Genomic DNA, 22,115 nt, shown 5'->3' on the forward strand with positions numbered 1-22,115 from the left:
GGGTGTGTTTGTTGCTACTGGAGTATCATTGCTTCTAGGTCTTCTCAGCAGACAACTAGGTAATAAATGTATATGTACTAAGTCACATATATAGGCCTATCTATAATTGTTTGTTTATATCCATTTGTATATACGTTAAGCTAAACATGTCATGCTTATGTCTGTAATCCAAGGGTTTAGAATCCACATGGGTTCCTTTAAACTTTTCTTTTTTGTGTATCTGTAACTTCCCTCGCTGGCAGTGAGAACCGTGGCACCCACCTTCCATCATCCCTTTACTTCTTTGTTCATCCCCAGTATACACATAAAACACTTTATGAATTGTTATCCTGTATCCCTGTGAGAAACAAATTTATTGAGTATAGTTTTGAGGTACAGTTTTTTTTTTTTTTCCTAAGCCTTACAATTTCTAGTCAAAACCTCCTTTTCTAAGGTTTCTTAGGTCAGCTCCTTTACTGTCCACTCACTCCAGTGCAGGTACGTCATGCATTTGTCGTGCATTCCATCCTGGGACCACAGGCATGCGGGTTGATGTGTTTTGCTTGTTTTTTTAGTTTGCCTGCCTTAAAGTTCACCCTTCGTGATAAACAGAGGTAGAGAATCATGTATTTACCACCCCAGTACTGAAGAGGACAGTTGTTCACCTTAAAGGTTTCCCGTTTGTCCCCCCTGTAGTTAGCCACTCCCCCTTCTCCTATCCGCTGACACCCAGGCTACACTAACATATTTTCCATTCCTAAAGTTCTGCCTTTTCCAGAGTGCCATGTGAATGGAATCATACAATATGTAATATTTTGGATCTGGCCTCTTCTTCTTAGTAAAAATGCATTTAGATTTGCCTGTGTTGTTGCATGCATCAGTAACTTACTCCTTGGGGCACCTGGTTGGCTCAGTCAGTTGAGACCTCTGCCTTTGGCTTGGGTCATGATCCCAGAGTCCTGGGATCGAGCCCCGCATCAGGCTCTCCGCTCAGTAGGGAGCCTGCTTCCTTCTTTCTCTGCCTGCCCCTATGCCTACTTGTGATCTCTGTCTGTCAAATAAATAAAATCTTAAAAAAAAATTTAAAAAAACTTTTTTTTGGTCAATAGTATTTTATTATATGGATGAATCACGATTTGTTTACCTATTTCCTTATGAAGGGATAGCTTAGTTGCTTCTAGTTTTTAGTGATTATGAATAAATTGCTACAAATATTTAAATATTGATTTTTGTGTGAACATAAGTTTTCAAATCGTTTGAGTAAATCCCTAGGAATGCAATTGCCGGACCATATGGTAAGTCTATGATTAACCTTATGAGAAACTGCCAAATTGTTTTCCAAATGTATGTTTAAAGTGATTCATGATCCTGAATTTCTAAATGTTGGCAGACTTAAAATATCACTGTAGATTTAATTGGAAGTAAGATGGCGGTCCAGAAAACATTGTGACCTTGGCAATTATACGAGGTGAATTTTAGTATCATTTCAGATTTATTTCATAAATAGGAATATAACTTGTAATCTTTTTTCTTAGCAGTAGACTTTTAAATTTAAAGTAGAGCTTTTTAACACCGTGGTGATTTATATGAGACATTTGAGCAGCTGCTGCTTTGTGTGCATGTGACCTTGTTCGTCTGTAATTGGTTCAATGCACAAGAAAATAGAAAGCACATTAAAAAGTATAAATTTTAGACTCATATTGCATATACTTCATTGAAAATTCAGCTTTGCTTTTCATGCTTACTTTTCAGTTGTGTTCAGGAAAACTGAATATTGTGTCATTAGCAGTGAGACAGATACTTATTTTCTCATCTGTCTTCCCAAGAGAAAAAAGATTTTTTTTTCATAGAATATCTTGAGTGGTAAAGTTCAAGAATGAATTTGAAATAAGAGTCACAGTTGCAGAGATTTTATTATATATAGAACTGTTATTTTTTACGACCTTGTAGGCATACAAATTATGTTTAATTTGTGATGTATTAATAACTTAATGAAAATTGCTTTTGTAGAAGGTGGAAATGGGAAACAGTTGGATGAATTGAATGTTTGATTTATTGGTTGGGGAGCGTACTTTTTGGTTTACCTATGACAGTCCCAATTCTAGGGTAGTTACTATTTTTTTTTTTTTTTAAAGATTTTATTTATTTATTTGAGAGAGAGACAGTGAGAGAGAACATGAGCAAGGAGAAGGTCAGAGGGAGAAGCAGACTCCCCATGGAGCTGGGAGCCCGATGTGGGACTCGATCCCGGGACTCCAGGATCATGACCTGAGCCGAAGGCAGTCGTCCAACCAACTGAGCCACCCAGGCGCCCCAGTTACTATTTTTTTTTTTAAAGATTTTTATTTATTTGAGAGAGATCACAAGTAGGCAGAGAGGCAGGCAGAGATCAGAGAGAGACGGGGAAGCAGACTCCCTGGTGAGCAGAGAACCTGCTGTTGGACTCGATCCCAGGACTCTGGGATCCTGACCTGAGCTGCAGGCAGAGGCTTTAACCCACTGAGCCAGCCAGGAGCCCGTCTTTTGGGGCATTTAAACAAAAAATGAATTAAAAAAAATTTTTAAAAGATTTTTATTTATTCACTTGACAGAGAGAGTGTGTATAAGTTGGGGGAGGGGTAGAGGGAGAAGAAGAAGCAGACTCCTGGCTGAGCAGGGAGCCCGATGCGGGGCTCAATCCGAGGACCGTGGGATCATGACCTGAGCTGAAGGCAGATGCTTAACCTACTGAGCCACCCAGGGGCACCTCAAATTTTTTTAGTATTTGTGCAATGAATCCAAGCTAAAGACAGTTGACATCTATCTTTAACATAAGCATTTTTAGTTTTAGTTTTTGTTACTCTTGTTTTTTGGGGTAATGGAGAAAATAAGACACTACATACAAAAGAAGGCCTATAACATAAGGAATTTTAAAATTGCTATATTTTTAAAAGAAGACATTTTAACATCTTTAAAGGCAGAATTTAGGAAGGGAATTGCTAACTTAGAATAGAAAAAGTTGGAAACAGAAGTCCAGTATCTGGTTAAATCAATTATATATGCATAGAATATACAATGTAGCTATTAAAAATAATGAGGTAGGTTGCTATTTACTGGCTTAGAAACATCTGAGATAAAATTAAAGGACAAAATATTACAGAGCAGTATGCGGAGCATTTCAGTTTTGTAAATAAAAATTTACTGAAAATTCTGATATCTGTGTTTGTATAATCCTGAAGCATTACCAGATAATGAACAGTGTATTTCCTAGTGGTAGAATAGGAAAGAAAGAAAATGAATCATTCACTTGTCACTTAGTATATATATATTTTTTATTAAAGATTTTATCTGGGGCGCCTGGGTGGCTCAGCGGGTTAAAGCCTCTGCCTTCGGCTCAGGTCATGATCCCAGGGTCCTGGGATCGAGCCCCGCGTCGGGCTCTCTGCTCAGCGGGGAGCCTGCTTCCTGCTCTCTCTCTCTCTCTCTCTCTGCCTGCCTCTCCGCCTACTTGTGATCTCTGTCAAATAAATAAATAAAATCTTAAAAAAAAAAAGATTTTATCTATTTGGGAGAGACAGAGAGCAAGAGCAAGAGAAGGGGCAGAGGGGAGAGTGAGAGGCAGACTCCTCACTGAGCATGGAACCTGACATGAGGCTCAATCCCAGAACCCTGAGACCATGACCTGAGCCAAAGTCCAGTACTTAACCGATTGAGCCACCCAGGTGGCCCCAATTTTTTTTTTAATTTTTATAGTTTTTTTTTTAATTTTATTTATTTATTTGACAGACAGATATCACAAATAGGCAGAGAGGGAGGAAGCAGGCTCCCTGCTGAGCAGAGAGCCTTGATGCGGGGCTCGATCCTAGGATCCTGGAATCGTGACCTGAGCCGAAGGCAGAGGCTTTAACCCACGGAGCCACTCAGGCGCCCCCTTTTAAAAAAAATTTTTAAGATTTTATTTATTTATTTGTCAGAGAGAGAGAGTGCACACAAGGAGGGGGTAGCAGCAGGCAGAGGGAGAAGCAGGCTTCTGAAGGAGCAGCAAGCCCAATGTGGGACTTGATCCCAGGAGCCTGGGATCATGATCTGGGCTGAAGACGGGTGCTTAACTGGCTGAGCCACCCAGCCGTCCCCCCAGTTTATTATTATTATTTTTTTAAGTAAGGTCTGTGCTCAACGTGGACCTTGAACTCACAACACCGAGATCAAGAGTTGCATGATCTACCAACAGCCTGGCAGGCTCCTCTACCTAATATACTTTTAAAAAAGAAATAAAATAAGTTTTTGTGGGAAAAATGTATAAACTAGTAGACCATATTAAAGTAGGAGGGTAGGCTTTTAAGTTTCATGTGTAAAAATAACATGTAAAACATTTATTTTTACAGTGGACAGACGGGCTCAGGAAAAACATTTACGATGATGGGTAAGTGAGTTAAGATGATCATTTCCTGACTTAATCCACACCTTCTCCGATGACAGCACCGAAGCACCTAGTACATTCTGGGGGAAGGCATACTTTCTATATACGATGTTGATCTCATAAAGGTAGGGCTGTTTCCCAGGCTTCTGTCAGATTGTGATAGCAAAGTCTGTGTTTGCAGCTCTGTTCCCTGTCAATGCTCAGCGCAGAGTAGGTGCTCCATGGACAGTTTTTGAATTGGGTTTGCTTTTGCTTTTTATTTTTTTTAAGATTTTATTTATTTATTTGAGAGAGAGAGCATGAACGAGAGAGCCTGGGAAGGGTCAGAGGGAGAAGTAGACTCCCTGCTGAGCAGGGAGCCCTTAATCCCAGGGGGCCAGGATCATGCCCTGAGCCGAATGCAATAATTGAACCAACTGAGCCACCCAGGTGCCCCGAACTAGGTTTAGTGACTTTATATATTTATAAATCTGTGCAATCACCACCCAGATCAAGATTCCCAATCAGTAACTACCTCCCTCCTTCCCCTGAAATATGTATTATGCTGACTTCTCTGTCACCATCAGTTTTGCTTGTTTTTAAGCAGATGAAATTTTACTATGTGTCCTCTTATGTCTGGCTTCTTCGCAGCATTAAGTTTCTAAGATTCACCATGTTGTTGGCTATCCTAGTAGTTTATTCCATTGCTCTGTAGTGTATCATTGTACGGGTATGCCACCTTTTCCATTCTAGTGCTGATGGACGTTTGGATTATTTCCAACTTTAGACTATATGTATAATGTGGCCATGACTGCTTTTTCCTATATGTGTTTTTTTTGTTTTTTTTTTTTTCCCGAACTACTCCTATATGTGTTTTTTATTTTTATTTTTAAGATCTTATTTATTTGACAGAGATCACAAGTAGGCAGAGAGGCAGGCAGAGGGGTGGGGGGAAGCAGGCTCCCTGCTGAGGAGAGAGCCCAATGCGAGGCTCGATCCCAGGACTTCAGGATCATGACCTGAGCCAAAGGCAGAGGCTTTAACACATTGAACCACCCAGGCACCCTTGTATGTGTTTTTTAAGGTTCATTTCTAGGAGTGGAATTGCTGGGTCATAGTTACATGTTTATCAGCTCCAGTAGATATGGTCATGATAGATATGAAAGTTCTAGGAACTCCATATCCTTGTCTATATGTGGTATTGTCAGTTTTTTATATTTTAGCCATTCTGCAGTATGCATAGTGCTATCTCATTGTGTTTTTCTTTGCAGTTCCCTGGTGTCTGTAGACAGCTAAATACCTTTCACATGTTTATTGGACATTTGAACAGCCTCTCTGTAAAATGCCCATTTAAGCTTTTTTCCCATTTAAAAAATTAGCTTGTCTTTTTCCTACTCATTTGTGGGGATTTTTGTAAAATAGAGAGGTTAGTCCTTTGTCTACAATATAGGTAGCAGATTTTCTCTAGGTTTCTCATTTGTTTTTGCAGTTAAGGTATTTTCCTTTGGCCAAGTTTTTTATTTTCTTGTGGTTGAATTTTGGTTGTGGGTTTTTTCGTTGTTTTTTTTGTTTGTTTGTTTGTTTTTTAATGGTTTCTGAACTATGAGTTGTAGTAAGAAAGAGAATTACTGAGTGAAATGAAAAGGAACCATGAGACCTCTGGGAGAAGCACCTTTCAGACATTAGCCTCTGAGTTGGAAGCATGTTCAAAAGTGTTCATAGAGGGCACCTGGGTGGCTCAGTGGGTTAAAGCCTCTGCCTTCAGCTCAGGTCATGATCTCAGGGTCCTGGGATCAAGCCCTGCATCGGGCTCCTTGCTCAGCATGGAGACTGCTTCCCCTTCTCTGCCTGCCTCTCTGCTTGCTTGTGATCTCTGTCTGTCAAATAAATAAATAAAATCTTAAAAAAAAAAAAAAGTGTTCATAGAACAGCTGAAAGACCTATGGGGCTAGAGGGGAGTTTTCCAGAATAAGGGGCTAGCAGGGATGGAAGTTGGAATTGTACCCTGAGGCCAGGTCATGTAGGACATGGCGATGATTTAGGATTTTGCTGAGTGGGATGTGAAGTCATAGGAAGGTTTTTTTTTAAAAAGAACTACGTGATCCGATGTATAATTAAAAAGATTTCTGAGGTAGATGAATGGACTAGACTAGGAGGGGCTAGAGTGGAAGCTAAGGAGCTAAGGCATAGAAGAGGCAGGTGGTGATGAGGGTAACTAAAGAATATATATATATATATATATATATATATATTTAAGATTTTATTTATTTATTTGACAGAGAGAAAGATCACAAGTAGGCAGAGAGGCAGGCAGAGAGAAAGGGGGAAGCAGGCTCCCCGTTGAGCAGAGAGCCCGATGCGAGGCTCGATCCCAGGACCCTGAGATCATGACCTGAGCCGAAGGCAGCGGCTTAACCCACTGAGCCACCCAGGTGCCCCACTAAAGAATATATTGATTATCTTTGTTTATTATTTAACAGGAAAGGGTTATAAAATTATCTGCGCACATATTATTTGTCCTTTTTGATTACTTACTTGCACTTTTCTACCTCCTATATGTTTGTGTGTATATATACACATACACACACACACAGTACAGTTTACAAGGGCCATTTATTTTTTGAAAGCTTTTATTTACTTTAGAGAGAGTGTGGGGGTGAGGGGTGTGGGCAGAGGGAGAGAATCTCAAGCAGCCTCACCACTGAGTGGCTGGGCTCCATCTCAAGAGCCTGAGATCATGACCTGAGCTGAAACCAAGAGTTGGATGCTTACGTGACTGCATCACCAGGTGCCCCTACAAGGGCCATTTAAAATATCCCAGGTTAGGAGCGCCCAGGTGGCTCAGTGGGTTAAGCCTCTGCCTTCAGCTCAGGTCATGATCTCAGGGTCCTGGGATTGAATGCTGCATTGGGTTCTCTGCTCGGCGGGGAGCCTGCTTCCCCCTTTCCTTCTGCCTGCCTGTCTGCCTACTTGTGATCTCCCTCTCTCTGTCAAATAAATAAATAAAATCTTTTTTAAAAAATATTCTGGGTTATAGCAACCAAGACAGTGTTAGTGGCTATCATGGGCCCTTCCTTCAGGCCCATTGATGGGCAAGTACTATTCAGTCTCAAACTAAAATTTAAGTTGTATGGGGCACAAAGAAGGAACTGATTATACAGTGTGTCATCTTTCTGTATAAATTTCCTTTCAGTATTATCATTTTGAAGGACTACTGTAGAATTAAGATGAATAGCTACTTAAGTATTTTTTTACATTTCTTTAGGACCATCTGAGTCTGATCATTTTTCTCATAACCTGAGAGGAGTAATCCCACGAAGTTTCGAATATTTGTTTTCCTTAATTGATCGTGAAAAAGAGAAGGTAAAACTTGTAAAAATAAAGTGATTCTATGAAATTCTGGTTTCAAGCAGTTAGCTACTAATAATTAGCTCATAACACATGGAAGGTCATAGGTGGTACTCTACAATGTGGATAAGCTAGTGTGGCATAGAAAAACCTCTCAGTTCTTAAGAAAAAATGAAGGATTCTGAGTTTTTAATTTTTTAAAAATTTTTGGTTTTTAAGCCATGCGTCCTCCGTGAACTCAGAATAAAAGAAAGAAAAATGTACTGCTTCTTAGGCTATCAGGTTTTTGCAAGAGCGAAAGTATAAAGAAAATCTTAACTGAGGAAAACAGATTTATTAAGCCCCATCACTTCCCTGCACATAGGCTCACAGTTGAATGCAGGTATCTCTAGACCCTCAATATGCCCTGGAGCGATGGGCCCATCCTTGCCTCCTTTGTGGCACCTTCTGCCACCTGATCATAGTTTAGTTTTCATACGTGGTGTGACTCCATCATCCTGGCGAAGTGAGCTTCTTTCTTCCGCTGGCTCTAAGGGTGGGCATTTCTCGTGATTGTGCTTCTTTAGCTTGATGAATTCCATGTTTAGGAGCCCTTAGTGGAACATTTTCTATCGCATGCATACCAAGGAGGCGGATGCACAACATTGGCTTACCATTAGTTCCTTTGCAGAAATGATCCCTAACCTTTACAGTTAGCCCTGTACCTTGGGTGCCAGTGAAAGAACTTCAGCGCTCCACATTCCTGTGGTTAAAAATCCTAGAGAGAGGCTTTTGAGACCAATTATTTTCAGTCTTTTCAAGAATGTAACACTTGATGGAAGTAAAACTTTCTGAGTAAGTCCAGTATATGACAGATAAAAAAGGACTTGCTCTTTCTCATCACAAGGAAAAAAATTTGTAACTGTACAGTGATGGATTTAACTAGATTCACTGTGGTGATTTTTTCTCAATAGATATAAATTCTGAATTAATATGTTGCACCCCTGAAGCTAACATGTTGTTTATGTCAGTGATCCCTCAGTTTAAGAAGGTGGAATTGCCCATCTGGACTGCTCAAGTCCCACCTCCCTGTCTTGCTTCTGAGTCACTTCCGGAGACCTAGGCCTCCTGGGATCACAGTTTGATGCTGCCTAAAGTTGTCACGATATGTTAAAACTAGTTACCTAGATTTGCAACTGACTTTTATATACCTTGTATTGTGTAAAGGATAGCTTGGAAGGAAATGTAGGCCTTGCGAAGCATGAAAGGCGGTGATGCTCATGAAGGATAGGGATGAACTCGTGAGAAGAAAATGTCTAAACGAGGCTTCACTTTCCAGGCTGGAGCTGGGAAGAGTTTCCTCTGTAAGTGCTCCTTTATTGAAATCTACAACGAGCAGATCTACGACCTACTGGACTCTGCCTCAGCCGGACTGTACTTAAGGGAGCACATCAAGAAGGGAGTCTTCGTTGTTGGTGCCGTGGAACAGGTGGTGACCTCGGCTGCTGAAGCCTATCAGGTACCCGACACCTTGAGCACTTTGATCCTTAGGCAACATCGCATGCTGTGAAAAGCACTTTGATCTCAAAAAAAGCAAGAATTGAGCTACTAAAAATAATTCCGTAAAGGCGTGACACAGAATGTTCATGAGAAGAAAAAAGAATATGACTGATCTCCCCTTAGTTCGAATAGGACTTTGAAAGCCTCTTGATTTTGCATGATTTTGGTGCTGTTTGTTCCAGTCAGGGACCCTGCAGGGCCCATCGGGACAGTTTGTTAGTGTCGTATTTCTCCAGTGATTCTCCCTGGGAGCTGCCCCTTTGAGGAGCTTCTGGGATTGCTGCTCTTTAAACCAATGGGCTGTTCTCTTCCCTTTATTTTCTACCCTTGTTTACTTATTAGGTAAACAAGTTAGCACTTGGCTCAGGGCAAATAAACCTTTTTTATTTTAAGATTTTATTTATTTATTTGACAGAGATCACAAGTAGGCAGAGAGGCAGGCAGAGAGAGAGAGGAGGAAGCAGGCTCCCTGCTGAGCAGATTATAACCTGAGCGGAAGGCAGAGGCTTTAACCCACTGAGCCACCCAGGTGCCCAGGGCAAATAAACCTCTTGACAGGAATTTACAAAATACGGCATTTTTATGCCATCTGATCTGGCCAGTTGATTTTAAACGGTTTTTTATCGTGTGATATTTGACACATACGAAATACTACCACATGCATAGAAGTTACTAGCTTAATGTTAAAATGAACGCAGAGGACCTTAAGAATTCAAGACCCAGGGACGCCTGGGTGGCTCAGTTGGTTAAGCAGCTGCCTTCGGCTCAGGTCATGATCCCGGCATCCTGGGATCGAGTCCCACATCGGGCTCCTTGCTCTGCGGGGAGCCTGCTTCTCCCTCTGACTCTGCCTTCCACTCTGTCTGCCTGTGCTCGCTCTCACTCTCTCTCTCTCTTACAAATAAATAAATAAAATCTTAAAAAAAAAAAAAAAAAAAGAATTCAAGACCCAGATATCATCAATACTATCATGTCAACCTGTGTGCCACTCCCTACCTCATGTCCCTGGCTCCTTCCTAAAAATCAACACTGTGCTGAATGTCACGATCATTTCCTTCCACTTTTTTTTTTTTTTTTAAAGATTTTATTTATTTACTTGAGAGAGAGAGAGAGAGACAGTGAGAGGGAGCACGAGAGGGGAGAAGGTCAGATGGAGAAGCAGACTCCCTGCTGAACAGGGAGCCCAATGCAGGATGTGGGACTCAATCCCTGGACTCTGGGATCATGACCCGAGCCAAAGGCAGTGGCCCAACCAACTCAGCCACCCAGACGCCCTCCTTCCACTTTTATTTATTTATTTATTTATTTATTTTTTGATTTATTTTTTTTTTTAAGATTTATTTATTTATTTGACAGAGAGAGATTACAAGTAGGCAGAGAGGCAGGCAGAGAGAGAGGAGGAAGCAGGCTCCCTGCTGAGCAGAGAGCCCGATGCGGGACTCGATCCCAGGACCCTGAGATCATGACCTGAGCCGAAGGCAGCGGCCTAACCCACTGAGCCACCCAGGCGCCCCCCTCCTTCCACTTTTAAATCACCTACATATGTATTTCTGAAAATGTTAGTTTTGCCTGTTTTTGAGTTTTAATAAATCATGTGTATTTAGCTTTCTATAACTTTTTAAAACTAAACATTTATGAAATTTTTATCCATGTCGTATATCACTTATCTTCACTGCTGTGTAGTTCATTGTACAAATATTTGTGTGTCTGTGTTGTCTGTGTGTGTATATGTATCACAGTTCAGTAATTTATTCTTTGATCTTCAAACTTTTTAAACTGTGACTCTCATAGTAAGCAATAGGTTTTACCTGTGACCCAGTGTGTGTGTGTGTGTTTTTGTGTATATATACATACCAAAAAAAATTATGTTGAGATTTTGGTTGGAATTCCATTGTAGTTTTGGCTAAAATCAACGGTAAAAATTCTGTATTAGAGCCATGCAGGCATTTTACAAACTCTTCTTGGGTCAGAAGTTTTGGGAAGTTTTTTGTTTCTAGAAAATTTCAGTTTCCTCTCAGTTTTCAAATATATTGACATAAAGCTGTTCTCAGTATTCTCATTTTTAAAATACTTCGCTGTATTTCATTTTCTTTTTTTACATAGTTGATATTATTTACGTGGCTTTGCTCTTTTAAGGTTTTCTTTGTTTTTCCTTGGGTTCATCCTGCTATCCTTGTTCCAACTAATTAAGCTGGGTGCTTAGGTTAGTAGGCCCTTTCTTTTGTGGTGGAAGTGTTTAATGCTATTAAATGTTAAGTGTTACTACTTATTATTGCTTAAACCACACACAAGTTTTATAAAGCTTTTTTTTTTTTTTTTTAGTTTTATTTACTTATTTGAGAGAGAGAGAGAGATCACAAGTAGGCAGAGAGGCAGGCAGAGAGGGGGGGGGGGAGCAGGCTCCCTGCTGAGCAGAGGACCCAATGTGAGGCTCAATCCCAGGACCCTGAGATCATGACCCGAGGCAAAGGCAGAGTCTTAACCCACTGAGCCACCCAGGTGTCCTCACACAATTTTTTAATATCTTAATTGTCTTATGGACCTAAGTATTTTTCCATTATAATTTTATTTTTTGACCCATGAATCGCTTAGAAATGCTTGAAATTCCAGATTTATGGTAATTTAAAATTTATTTATCATGTTGACTCTTAATTGCCACGGGATCAGAAAATATGGTCTTATGTGATGCTTTGAAATTTATTGAGAAATGATTTATGAATTAATACAGTGGCCAGTTTTGTTAGTTTGTGCATGAGAAGAATATATATCCTTGGGTAAGGGTTTTACACTTTTACTAATATTTTTGTCTGTATACTCTGTCAGTATGAAAATGGCTGTTGTGTCACTTATAAGTTGTAGCAATTTTCCCTTTTGCATAGGTGCTGTCTGGAGGATGGAGAAACAGACGTGTGGCTTCGACGTCAATGAATAGAGAATCTTCTCGGTCTCATGCAGTCTTTACAATTACAATAGAGTCGATGGAGAAAAGCAATGAGACTGTGAATATAAGGACCTCCCTACTCAATCTGGTGGACTTAGCAGGATCCGAAAGGCAAAAAGACACCCATGCAGAAGGGATGAGGTTAAAGGTAATAGTGGAGTTATGATCTTCAACTTGTGTGTGAATTAATTACTGGAAGTCAGTACCAGCGTGAGTGTGTGGAGGTTACAAAGGAATCAGAATGTGCTTCCATTCTAAAGATGTGGAAATTTTTGTTATGGGGTAGGGACATTAAACATACGTGGGCTAGAACAAGTGTGTCGGTAGCCAGAGTATTTGAATTCATGCCAGAAAGGATGGCAGTACAAATATCAGCCAGGGCCAGAGGAAGAAGGGACTGGATTGCTTGGGGGAAGCATAGAAAAGAAGGAGTTCTTGAATTGGGTTCTCCAAGGGGGCAGGATTTGGATTGGGAGAGAACAGGGAATACATGCCTAGCAGGGGGACACCTCAAGGGTCATTATGAGTGCAGAGGGAGTATGGCATTCGGCATTTCAGCGCAGATCAATGAATGGGTTGGGTCCTAGGTGCAAGCAGGCCCAGATCACCCAGATCACCGAGGACCAGGAGGGCCAGACCAGGTTTGCATTCAGTTCTCTGAATGCTGGGAAACGCTGAAAAGTTTTGAGTGATTTCATGCAAAAGATCACCAAGGACCAGGAGGGCCAGGCCAGTTTTGCATTCAGTTCTCTGAATGCTGGGAAACACTGAAAAGTTTTAAGTGATTTCATGCAAAAGTCCGTTTTATAGAAGCTTAGCCATCTGGCCAATCATACCAGACTCATGAGGGGAGGGTCTGGAGAGAAAGGAGGGCAGCTAAGGTGGTTAATATTTCAGGGGGAGAGCAAGGACCCAGTCCTAGGCTGAGGGATTGGCAGTGGGACCTGAGGTTCTCCAGATACATTTTACTGCTCTGTAAATGTGTGTGGTCTGTTTTGTCAGTAAAGGGTGTGGATGCTGTAGGTGAAAGTGTATGAGGGCTGTGAGGGAGTGTCAGAAATGGTGAAGGACCATCTACTATTTACATTGAAAGTGAGGATCTGGGACGCCTGGGTGGCTCAGTGGGTTAAGCCGCTGCCTTTGGCTCAGGTCATGATCCCAGGGTCCTCGGATCGAGTCCTGCATCGGGCTCCTTGCTCAGCAGGGAGCCTGCCTCTCTCTCCTCCTCTGCCTGCCTCTCTGCCTGCTTGTGTGCTTTCTCTCTCTCTCTTTCTGACAAATAAATAAAATCTTTAAAAAAAAAAAAAAAGAAAAAAGAAAAGAAAGTGAGGATCTGAGCTTCCTAAGCTCTCAGGCAGTTTCAGGTGAACTTAGGCTCATGTTACTTTTTCTTTTTTTTTTTTTTTTTTTTAAAGATTTATTTATTTATTTGGCAGAGGCAGAGATCACAAGTAGGCAGAGAGGCAGAAAGAGAGAGAGAGGAGGAAGCAGGCTCCCCGCTGAGCAGAGAACCCAATGTGGGGCTCGATCCCAGGACCCTGGGATCATGACCTGAGCCAAAAGCAGAGGCTTTAACCCACTGAGCCACCCAGGCGTCCCCCAAAACCACTTTTTTTTTTTAAAGATTTTATTTATTAATTTGACAGAGAGAAATCACAAGTAGACGGAGAGGCAGCCAGAGAGAGAGAGAGAGGGAAGCAGGCTCCCTGCTGTGCAGAGAGCCCGATGCAGGACCCTGAGATCATGACCTGAGCTGAAGGCAGTGGCTTAACCCACTGAGCCACTCAGGCGCCCCGCCCAAACCACTTTTTAAAAGGGTCTTATTACACTTTACAGAATTAGACTGAATAATCTCTTCTGATAAGTTCATCAGTGACTTTGTGGGATGTGGTATGAATGGGTTATTATTCACACTCTTTTAATGTAGCAAACATTTTAACATAAAAGTATTGAAAAATACTCCTTATTAATTCACTGCTGTCGCCTTTTTTCTCCGTTCTTTCCCAGCTTTTATCCCTACCTATAGGTCAATTTAAAACTCTTAGAATTATGAGGTGGCTTTTTGTTTTCTTTACATAATTTCTGTGTTTGCCTTTGAATATGAAAATTGCAGAGTGGGTCAAATAGGAAAAGGTTAGGGAGTAGTTGAGGACATCTGGTGGAAAGTCAGTTATCCTTAGTAATATTGTCTGTGACTGGAAAAAAAAAAAAAGGTAATATTGTCCATGACTTGATGTTCCATTCAAAATTCACCGCTAGGCATATTTTAATTCAAAATACTAAAATGAAACCAGTGCATCTCGAATTTTATTCTTTTTCCCCTTAGGAGGCAGGTAATATAAACCGGTCATTAAGCTGCCTGGGCCAAGTGATTACTGCGCTTGTCGACGTAGGTAATGGAAAACAGAGGCACGTTTGCTACAGAGACTCCAAACTTACCTTCTTACTTCGGGTAAAGTAGACCATTGGCTTCCTGGGCCCTTTTTTGGGTTATGCTCACTGTGGTTGACAGTCATGTACTCTCTCAGCCTTAGTGGTAAGAATATCCATTTTCTTTGCTTAACAAAGTACTTATGGTTTCTTCCCTGAAAATGTATACCATTCATATCATTAAACAGGATTCCCTTGGAGGCAATGCCAAAACAGCCATAATCGCAAATGTTCATCCTGGATCCAGGTGTTTTGGGGAAACACTGTCAACACTTAATTTTGCTCAGAGAGCCAAGTTGATTAAAAATAAGGTAAAATACTGAGTACAATTAAGTAAATTAGAAAAATACTTAAGCTTGTAATTGCCCTAATATAAACACTAACTTCTATTTATTTCTCTTTGAAAGCTTAATTCTAAGTAAGATTTGTTTCATCTTTCCTAGCTTTCTGTATTGCTCAAGGAATTTGAGATCTAGATTAGGTCTTATGGTTGGTATGGTTTGACTTGATTTTTCTTAAAGGAAGGCATTTTTCCTTTCTAACTGGGTTGGAGACTAAATTTATTTACCCAAACCATTGCTAACAGAGGGATTGGGGTGTGTGTGTGTGTGTGTGTGTGTGTGCGCGCGCACACTTGCTGGGGCTTCACTATGAAGACAGTTTGATGTTGACAAGCTTTGCCTTTTACGTTGTTTGTACCTGCAAGGATTCGCCATTTTTCTTTCTTTCTTTCTTTCTTTCTTTCTTTTTTTTTTTTTTTTTTTTAAGATTTTTATTTCTTTGACAGACAGAGATCACAAGTAGGCAGAGAGGCAGGCAGAGAGAGGGGGTGGCGGAAGCAGGCTCCCTGCTGAGCAGAGAGCCCAATGTGAGGCTTGATCCCAGGACCCTAAGATGATGACCTGAGCTGAAGGCAGAGGCTTTAACCCACTGAGCCACCCAGGCGCCCCTCCCCATTTTTCTTGTATATAAGAAGCTTCCTTGATATTTGTGTACACCAGTGGTCAAAGAAGCTTTTCTGTAAAGGTAAATATTTGAGGCTTCTTAGATAGCGTCTGTCCCAGCTACTCAGCTCTGCCTTGGTGGTGAGAAAGCAGCTGTCAGCAGTACGCAAACATAAGGGCATGACTATGTTCTAGTGCAGCTCTACTTACAAAAACAGATGGCAGACATATTTGGCTATGAGCAAGCAGCTCTTTAACAGCCCCTGGAGCAGGGGTCCCCCACTTATTTTGGAAAGGCTGGATGCCCCTTTGGTTCTAGACAAAAGAATTACAGTGCCATGAATTGGCAGATTAATTTCCTCTTTCTTTCAGATGAGAAGTTGGTCATTTCTGTCCCCCAGGTAGACTCCATGATCATCCTAGCGTGTAAAAGTAAAGAGGTCCATGTTGCCTCTTCTCCTGGATAAGTCAGAAGAGTATAGGTCTAGTTGTTGATTTATTTTATTGGATTATGTATGACTCTGTAGTGGGGTATTCATAATATAAGGAGGAAAAATCACTAGGGCTTCCTGACCCTGTCTCTTGGGGCTTCCTAAGAGTTTTTGGAGAGTGGAGAACAGCAGGGATAATTAGGATTATGATGTCACTGATGGGGCAGTGATGTCAGAATGTACAGGGAGTGCCTTGAAATGAGACTGGCGGTAAGCATCAGAAGCAACTAGAAATGGCTGCTGAATACATCAAACGGTAAAACCAGGAGGAGCCTTAGTACTAATTATTAGCAATGGTAAGTCCTATTCTGCAGCCTGCTGGTGGGAAGTGACTAGGATATCTGGGACTCATTTAAGCATGTGCTGTTTAGATTTTTCCCAGTGGGCAGACCTGGCTTAAGACAAGAACACGGGGACCTCAGGACTGTGTCAGAAAGTTTTCCTCCCTTTTTAGGATATTGGGTATTTCACAGCTGGGGCCCTTTGAGCTGATTGGTAGTTAAACTGTTAGCTCTTATTATCATCCTCTAGGTGTTATGGGCCTTTTTGAACCTCTTAGAAGTTGTCTTAACGAGGGGCTCAGTTGGTTAAGCATTTGTCTTCAGCTCAGGTGGTTATCCCAGGGTCCTGGGATTGAGTCCAGCATCATCATCTACCTGCAGCTCCCCCTGCTGGTACACTCACACGTGTGCACACGCACTGGCTTTCTCTCAGATAAATAAAATCTTTAATAAAAAAAAAGTTTGGGGGCACCTGGGTGGCTCAGTGGGTTAAGCCTCTGCCTTTGGCTCAGGTCATGATCTCAGGGTCTTGGGATGGAGCCCCGCATCAGGCTTTGCTTAGCGGGGAGGCTGCTTCCCCCTCTCTCTGCCTGCCTCTCTACCTACTTGTGATCTCTGTCAAATAAATAAAATCTTAAAAAAAAAAAGTTATCTTACAGAAGTCATTCCTTTAAGATAATTTTTTCAAGAAACGTTTCTTTAAAATAACATTTAGTGTGGTAATAAAACAGAAATAGAGCTGTCCACCAACTCCTCTCTTCAGGAGGGCTATTAGGAAATACAGGGGTGGATTCTTTTGGAGAAGGGGGTTTCTGCTAAGCTGATGGAGCTCAGGCCAGCTCTGCTGTTCATCGTCCCCTTAGAGTGGGCCAAGACAGAGGGGAGGGGATGCTCCTTCCAGAGGGGAAGAGCTGTTTGCTCTTCTCCATGGGGTTGGGGCTCTCCCAAGAAGCAGCAGTGTTAGGTGCACACACCCAGATCCCTGGGTGGCTCAGCCCAACAGGGTGGACCCCTAAGTGGGAGCATCCAGGAGGGGTGATGAGTGGGGGAGAGCCCGTGGCTGTAGGTATGAGGCAAAGGGAAGGGAGGCTTCCTCCCCTCTCTAGCACACTGTGAATCTAGGGGCCTTGCGACCGTTTGTGGGCTGGGAGTGTGGTTTTGTTTGGTGTTTGTAACTCTAGATCCTATAACAAATAGAATCACAAGTCTTGTATGACTCAAGAGTATTCTTTTAATGCTTTTTAAAAAATTCCTGAACAGGCAGTGGTCAATGAAGACACCCAAGGAAATGTGAGCCAGCTCCAGGCTGAAGTGAAGAGGCTCAAAGATCAGCTGGCCCAGTTTACTTCAGGGCAGCTACTACCGGAAGGCTTTCTGACCAAAGGTGAGATGAACACAGTGTCCTTCATCCTGAGGAAGACCACATGCGGATATTAGTTTGAGAACCCTCTGATGACAGGCACAGTACAGTAAAGCTACCCCCATTTTTGTACAAGTGTATTTGTTTTACCCACCTGGGAACACGGTATAGGCATCTCTCAGGGATTCTGCAGGTTCGGTGCCAGACTGTTGCGGTAAAGCCAATACTACAGTAAAGCCAATCAGTAAATAAAACTTAGGTTTACACTATACTGTAGTATATTTTGTGCAGTAGTGTTATGTCTAAAAACACAATGTACATACATACTTTAAAAATACTCAGTTGCTGAAAAATGGTAGCCACCATCTGAGCCTTCAGCAACTGTAACCTCTCTGCTGCCGGAGGGTCTTGCTTGCACGATGATGGTTGCTGACTGATCCGGCCGGTGGCTGCTGAGGGCTGGAACAGCTGTAGCAATTTCTTAAAATAAGACAACAGTGAAGTTTGCTGCGTCGATTGCCTCTTTCTTTTGCGAATGATTCCTCTGTAGCATGAAATGCTGTTTGATAGCCCCTTACCCACCACAGGACTTCTTTCGGAATGGGAGTCGGTCCTCTCAAGTCCTGCTGCTGCCCTGTCAGCTCAGGTCATGTGACGCCCTAAACCCTTTGTGGTCATCTCAGCAGTCTTCACAGCACTTGTCTTCCGCACGAGTAGATTCTAGCTCAGGGAACCTTATGTTCCTTGTCCCATTAGAAGTAATTCCTCATTTGTTCATGTTTTATCAGGAGCTTGGAGCAATTCAGTCCCATCGTCAGGCTCCACTTGTGGTTCTAGTTCTGGGGCTATTTTCCCCACATCTCTGGTTATTCCCTCCACTGAGAACTCGAATCCCTCAAAGTCCTCCACGAGGGCTGGAATCCATTTCTCCCAAACTCGATATTGACATTTTGACCTCTTCCTCTGAATCACGATTACTCTTAATGGCATCTAGGATGGTGAATCGTTTCCAGATTTTCAGTTGACTTTGCCCAGATCCAGTAGAGGAACATTAGCACTTGATGCTTTGCCTTGTACTTTGACATTAGGGAGACGACTTCTTTCCTTGAACCTCATGAGCCAACCTCCGCTGGCTTCAGACTTTCCTTCTGCAGCTTCCTTAGTTCTCTGAGCCTTCACAGAATTGGAGAGAGTCAGGGTTTTGCTCTGGACTAGGCTTTGGCTTAAGGGAATGTTGTGGCTGGTGTGATCTTCTATCCAGACCACTAAAAGTTCTCCCTGAGAGCAATAAGGCTGTTTTGCTTCCTTATCATTCATGGATTTGCTTGAGTAGCACTTTCCACTTCCTTCCAGAACTTTTCCTTCACATTCGCAGCCTGGCTAGCTGTTTGGAGTAAGAGGCCTCACTTTCAGCCTGTCTTGACTTTCAGCGTGCCTTCCTCACTAAGCTTAATCATTTCTAGCTTTAGGATTATAGTGAGACGTGCAACTTTTTTTTCACTTGAACACTTGGAGGCTATCGTAGGGTTATTAAAGGGCCTAATTTCCATATTGTTGTATCTCAGAATAGGGAGGCCTAGGAGAGGGAGAGAGAGGGGAAGAGCCAGGCAGTCAGCAGTCAAGCATTCAGAAAACACATTTATTCATTAAGTTTGCCATTTGATATGGGCATGGTTTGTGGTGCCCAAAGTAATTACAGTGGTAACATCAAAGATCACTGATCCCAGACAGATAACTGTAACAAATATAATAACAATACTGAAAAATGTTGAAACGTTGCAAGAATTACCAGAATGTGACATAGAGACGCAAAGTGAGCAAATGCTATTGGAAAAATGGTACCAGTAGGCTTGGTCGAGGCAGGGTTGCCACAAACTCTCCACTGGTGAAGAATGCAGTGTCTGCAAAGCATGATACAGCAACACACAGTCAAACTAGAGATGCCCATACTTTGTAATCAGGTAACAGATACCATATGTCCATGATATCCCCATATCTATGGATGTGATGGGAAGGCGGTGTAGAAATAATCTTGAATAATTCTTTCCTCACAGGTGCTGAAAAAAGATACTAATTTCGTTTAGATCCACTTCCAGGATTCAGTCATAAGTAACATGTATGTGTTTACTAAACAGGATGAAAGAACTTATTTTTCTTCAAAGAATCGCTAATATGTAGATAGGATTGATTTGAAATCTGTGATCTGGGTACAACAGTCTGATTCTTTTAGATTGAGAACAGTCAGAAGCTGTTTTAGCTCAATACTTGGTCCTAAAATTTGAGAGATAAACATTTGTTTCCATTTTCTTTTCTTTCTTACTCGATCAATTACAGACAAAGATCAGACTAATTACATGAAGTATTTTCAAGAGGCGATGTTGTTCTTTAAGAAATCTGAACAGGAAAAGAAGGTAGGAAACTGAGTCGGTTAAAGGGCATTCCGGATATTTTAGGCTTTTGCTCGATGGCACCTTTCTGAGTGAAATAAAGGGCACAAGTAAATAAAGAAAATGAAGAAAAACTGGAAAATTTAATTTTGCCCTTGGGATTAAGTGTCAAGTTAGTGTTTATTGCTTGGTTTGTGGAAATTCAGCCTCCCTGAATTTCAGGGAGGCTGAATTCCTTTTCATGCTTAACCAAATTATGAATTTCTTAAGTCTCTGGTAGAGAAAGTTACCCAGTTAGAAGACCTCACCCTCAAAAAAGAAAAATTTATTCAATCTAATAAAATGATTGTGAAATTCCGAGAGGATCAAATAATGCGCCTGGAGAAGCTCCTCAAGGAATCCCGGGGAAGTTTTCTGCCAGCGGAGCAGGATCGCTTGTTGTCGGAATTAAGGGATGAAATCCAAACTCTGCGGGAACAAGTGAGTGTATGACATTTGTAGTATTTCTAAAAAGAAGGGAGGTTCGGGGCAAATTTAAGTTTGCCACCAAATTCATGTGAGTTAATATAACGGGAAAGTGTTTTTGAACGAATTTAGCTGACTTGTATGATTGCACAACTTCTTCCCCCCATTTTCCATGATGGTAAAATTAAGAAGGAGGGGAGGAACTGTGAGATGCTGCATTAGCGTCCCACCCAGCAGGCAAGTGTCCCTTGTCCCTTGTCCCGGTGAGCAGTTGTCTGAATCAGCGGTCTCTGTACATTGGGATCCTTCCAACTTCTTCCCCACACCCTTTGGGGCCCTTCCAACTTCTTGATGCTTTTTTTCCTTTTCCCTGGGGAGGATGGGTAGTTAATACAGGCACATCGTTAGGGGAAAAAAAAAAATCAAATCTGTTTCTGACTTTTGTACTTTTCTGAGGCTTTTTAATGCATATACAAACTAATATGGATATTTTTACTTTTATAATCATTTTCAACACAAAAGGCAACTTTGTGTACGTACTTTTCTGCTGTCTCTTTCACTTAATATATTTTGGAGGAGGTGGCTTCCTGGTGGATAGATCGTATCCTTCTTTGCTACAGTGTGTTAATGTCAACAGCCCCGTTTGCATGAAGAGTCGGCCACAGTGTACACTCTTGCACGTTTTTCCCTATGAGCCCACGCCTGGGTGAAAATTTCAAGGCACAGGCCCAGACACGGAATAATGGCGTCGTAGGCTACGCACATGCTCCGTGTGGTCACAACTGCCAGGTTGCTGTCCACAGCCCTTGCGGCGGACCACTGTCCACAGAGCGTGCAGCATTCCTAACGTTTCCAAATGGCTTGGCGGCAAGATTGGTTATTGAGGAAATGTCTGTCTGTCTGTAAATCTCTAATTGTTCTATGTCACAGATAGAACACCATCCCAGAGTTGCAAAATATGCAATGGAAAACCATTCCCTCAGGGAGGAGAACAGAAGATTGAGATTATTAGAGCCTGTGAAAAGAGCCCAAGAAATGGATGCCCAGACCATTGCTGTACTAGAAAAAGCTTTCTCTGAAATATCTGGCACAGAGAAAAAGGAAAAGGGTAAGAAATGATTGTTGTCTGCATGTCTTCTAGGGACGTGGTGAGGGGGATGCTGTTGAAAAAGCATTTTATTGTCTCACCGGTAGGGTCTTCCTTTTGGCCTCAAGACCTAGTATGCTAATTTCTTTCTTTCTTTTTTTTTCTTTAAGATTGTATTTATTCATTTGACAGAAAGAGAGAGCACAAGCAGGGGGAGCAGCAGAGGGAGATGGAGAAGCAGGCTTCCTGCTGAGCAGGGAGCTGGATGCAGAGCTAGATCCCCAGACCCTGGGATCATGACCTGAACTGAAGGCAGACGCTTAGCCAACTGAGTCACTCAGGCCCCCCTGCCCCCCAAGTGTGCTAATTTCTTATGTACATACTTAGGCTTTTATGTTACCAAAAGGCGTTTTCCAAACTCTTTTCTCATAAATCTCGTAGTATTGAGTTACGCAGGCTAAGAGACGTTATCAATGAAATACTTG

At 41.8% G+C, this 22,115-nt stretch overlaps 1 protein-coding gene across 3 annotated transcripts in view; it reads left to right on the plus strand.

Annotated features, from left to right (window-relative positions):
- KIF15 (kinesin family member 15) overlaps positions 1–22,115 on the plus strand; it is a 70,806-nt gene that overhangs the window by 14,577 nt on the left and 34,114 nt on the right. For all 3 annotated transcript variants that reach the window (XM_059160655.1, XM_059160653.1, XM_059160654.1), the window contains exons 5-14: positions 4,344–4,381; positions 7,623–7,720; positions 9,024–9,203; positions 12,124–12,333; positions 14,512–14,637; positions 14,804–14,926; positions 17,592–17,715; positions 20,026–20,102; positions 20,349–20,558; positions 21,474–21,651. In XM_059160655.1, the coding sequence (XP_059016638.1) occupies positions 4,344–4,381; positions 7,623–7,720; positions 9,024–9,203; positions 12,124–12,333; positions 14,512–14,637; positions 14,804–14,926; positions 17,592–17,715; positions 20,026–20,102; positions 20,349–20,558; positions 21,474–21,651 (1,364 nt within the window). The remainder of the gene's footprint in view (positions 1–4,343; positions 4,382–7,622; positions 7,721–9,023; positions 9,204–12,123; positions 12,334–14,511; positions 14,638–14,803; positions 14,927–17,591; positions 17,716–20,025; positions 20,103–20,348; positions 20,559–21,473; positions 21,652–22,115) is intronic.

The sequence above is a fragment of the Mustela lutreola genome, chromosome 2, assembly GCF_030435805.1.
Source record: "Mustela lutreola isolate mMusLut2 chromosome 2, mMusLut2.pri, whole genome shotgun sequence".
Lineage (NCBI taxonomy): Eukaryota > Metazoa > Chordata > Mammalia > Carnivora > Mustelidae > Mustela > Mustela lutreola.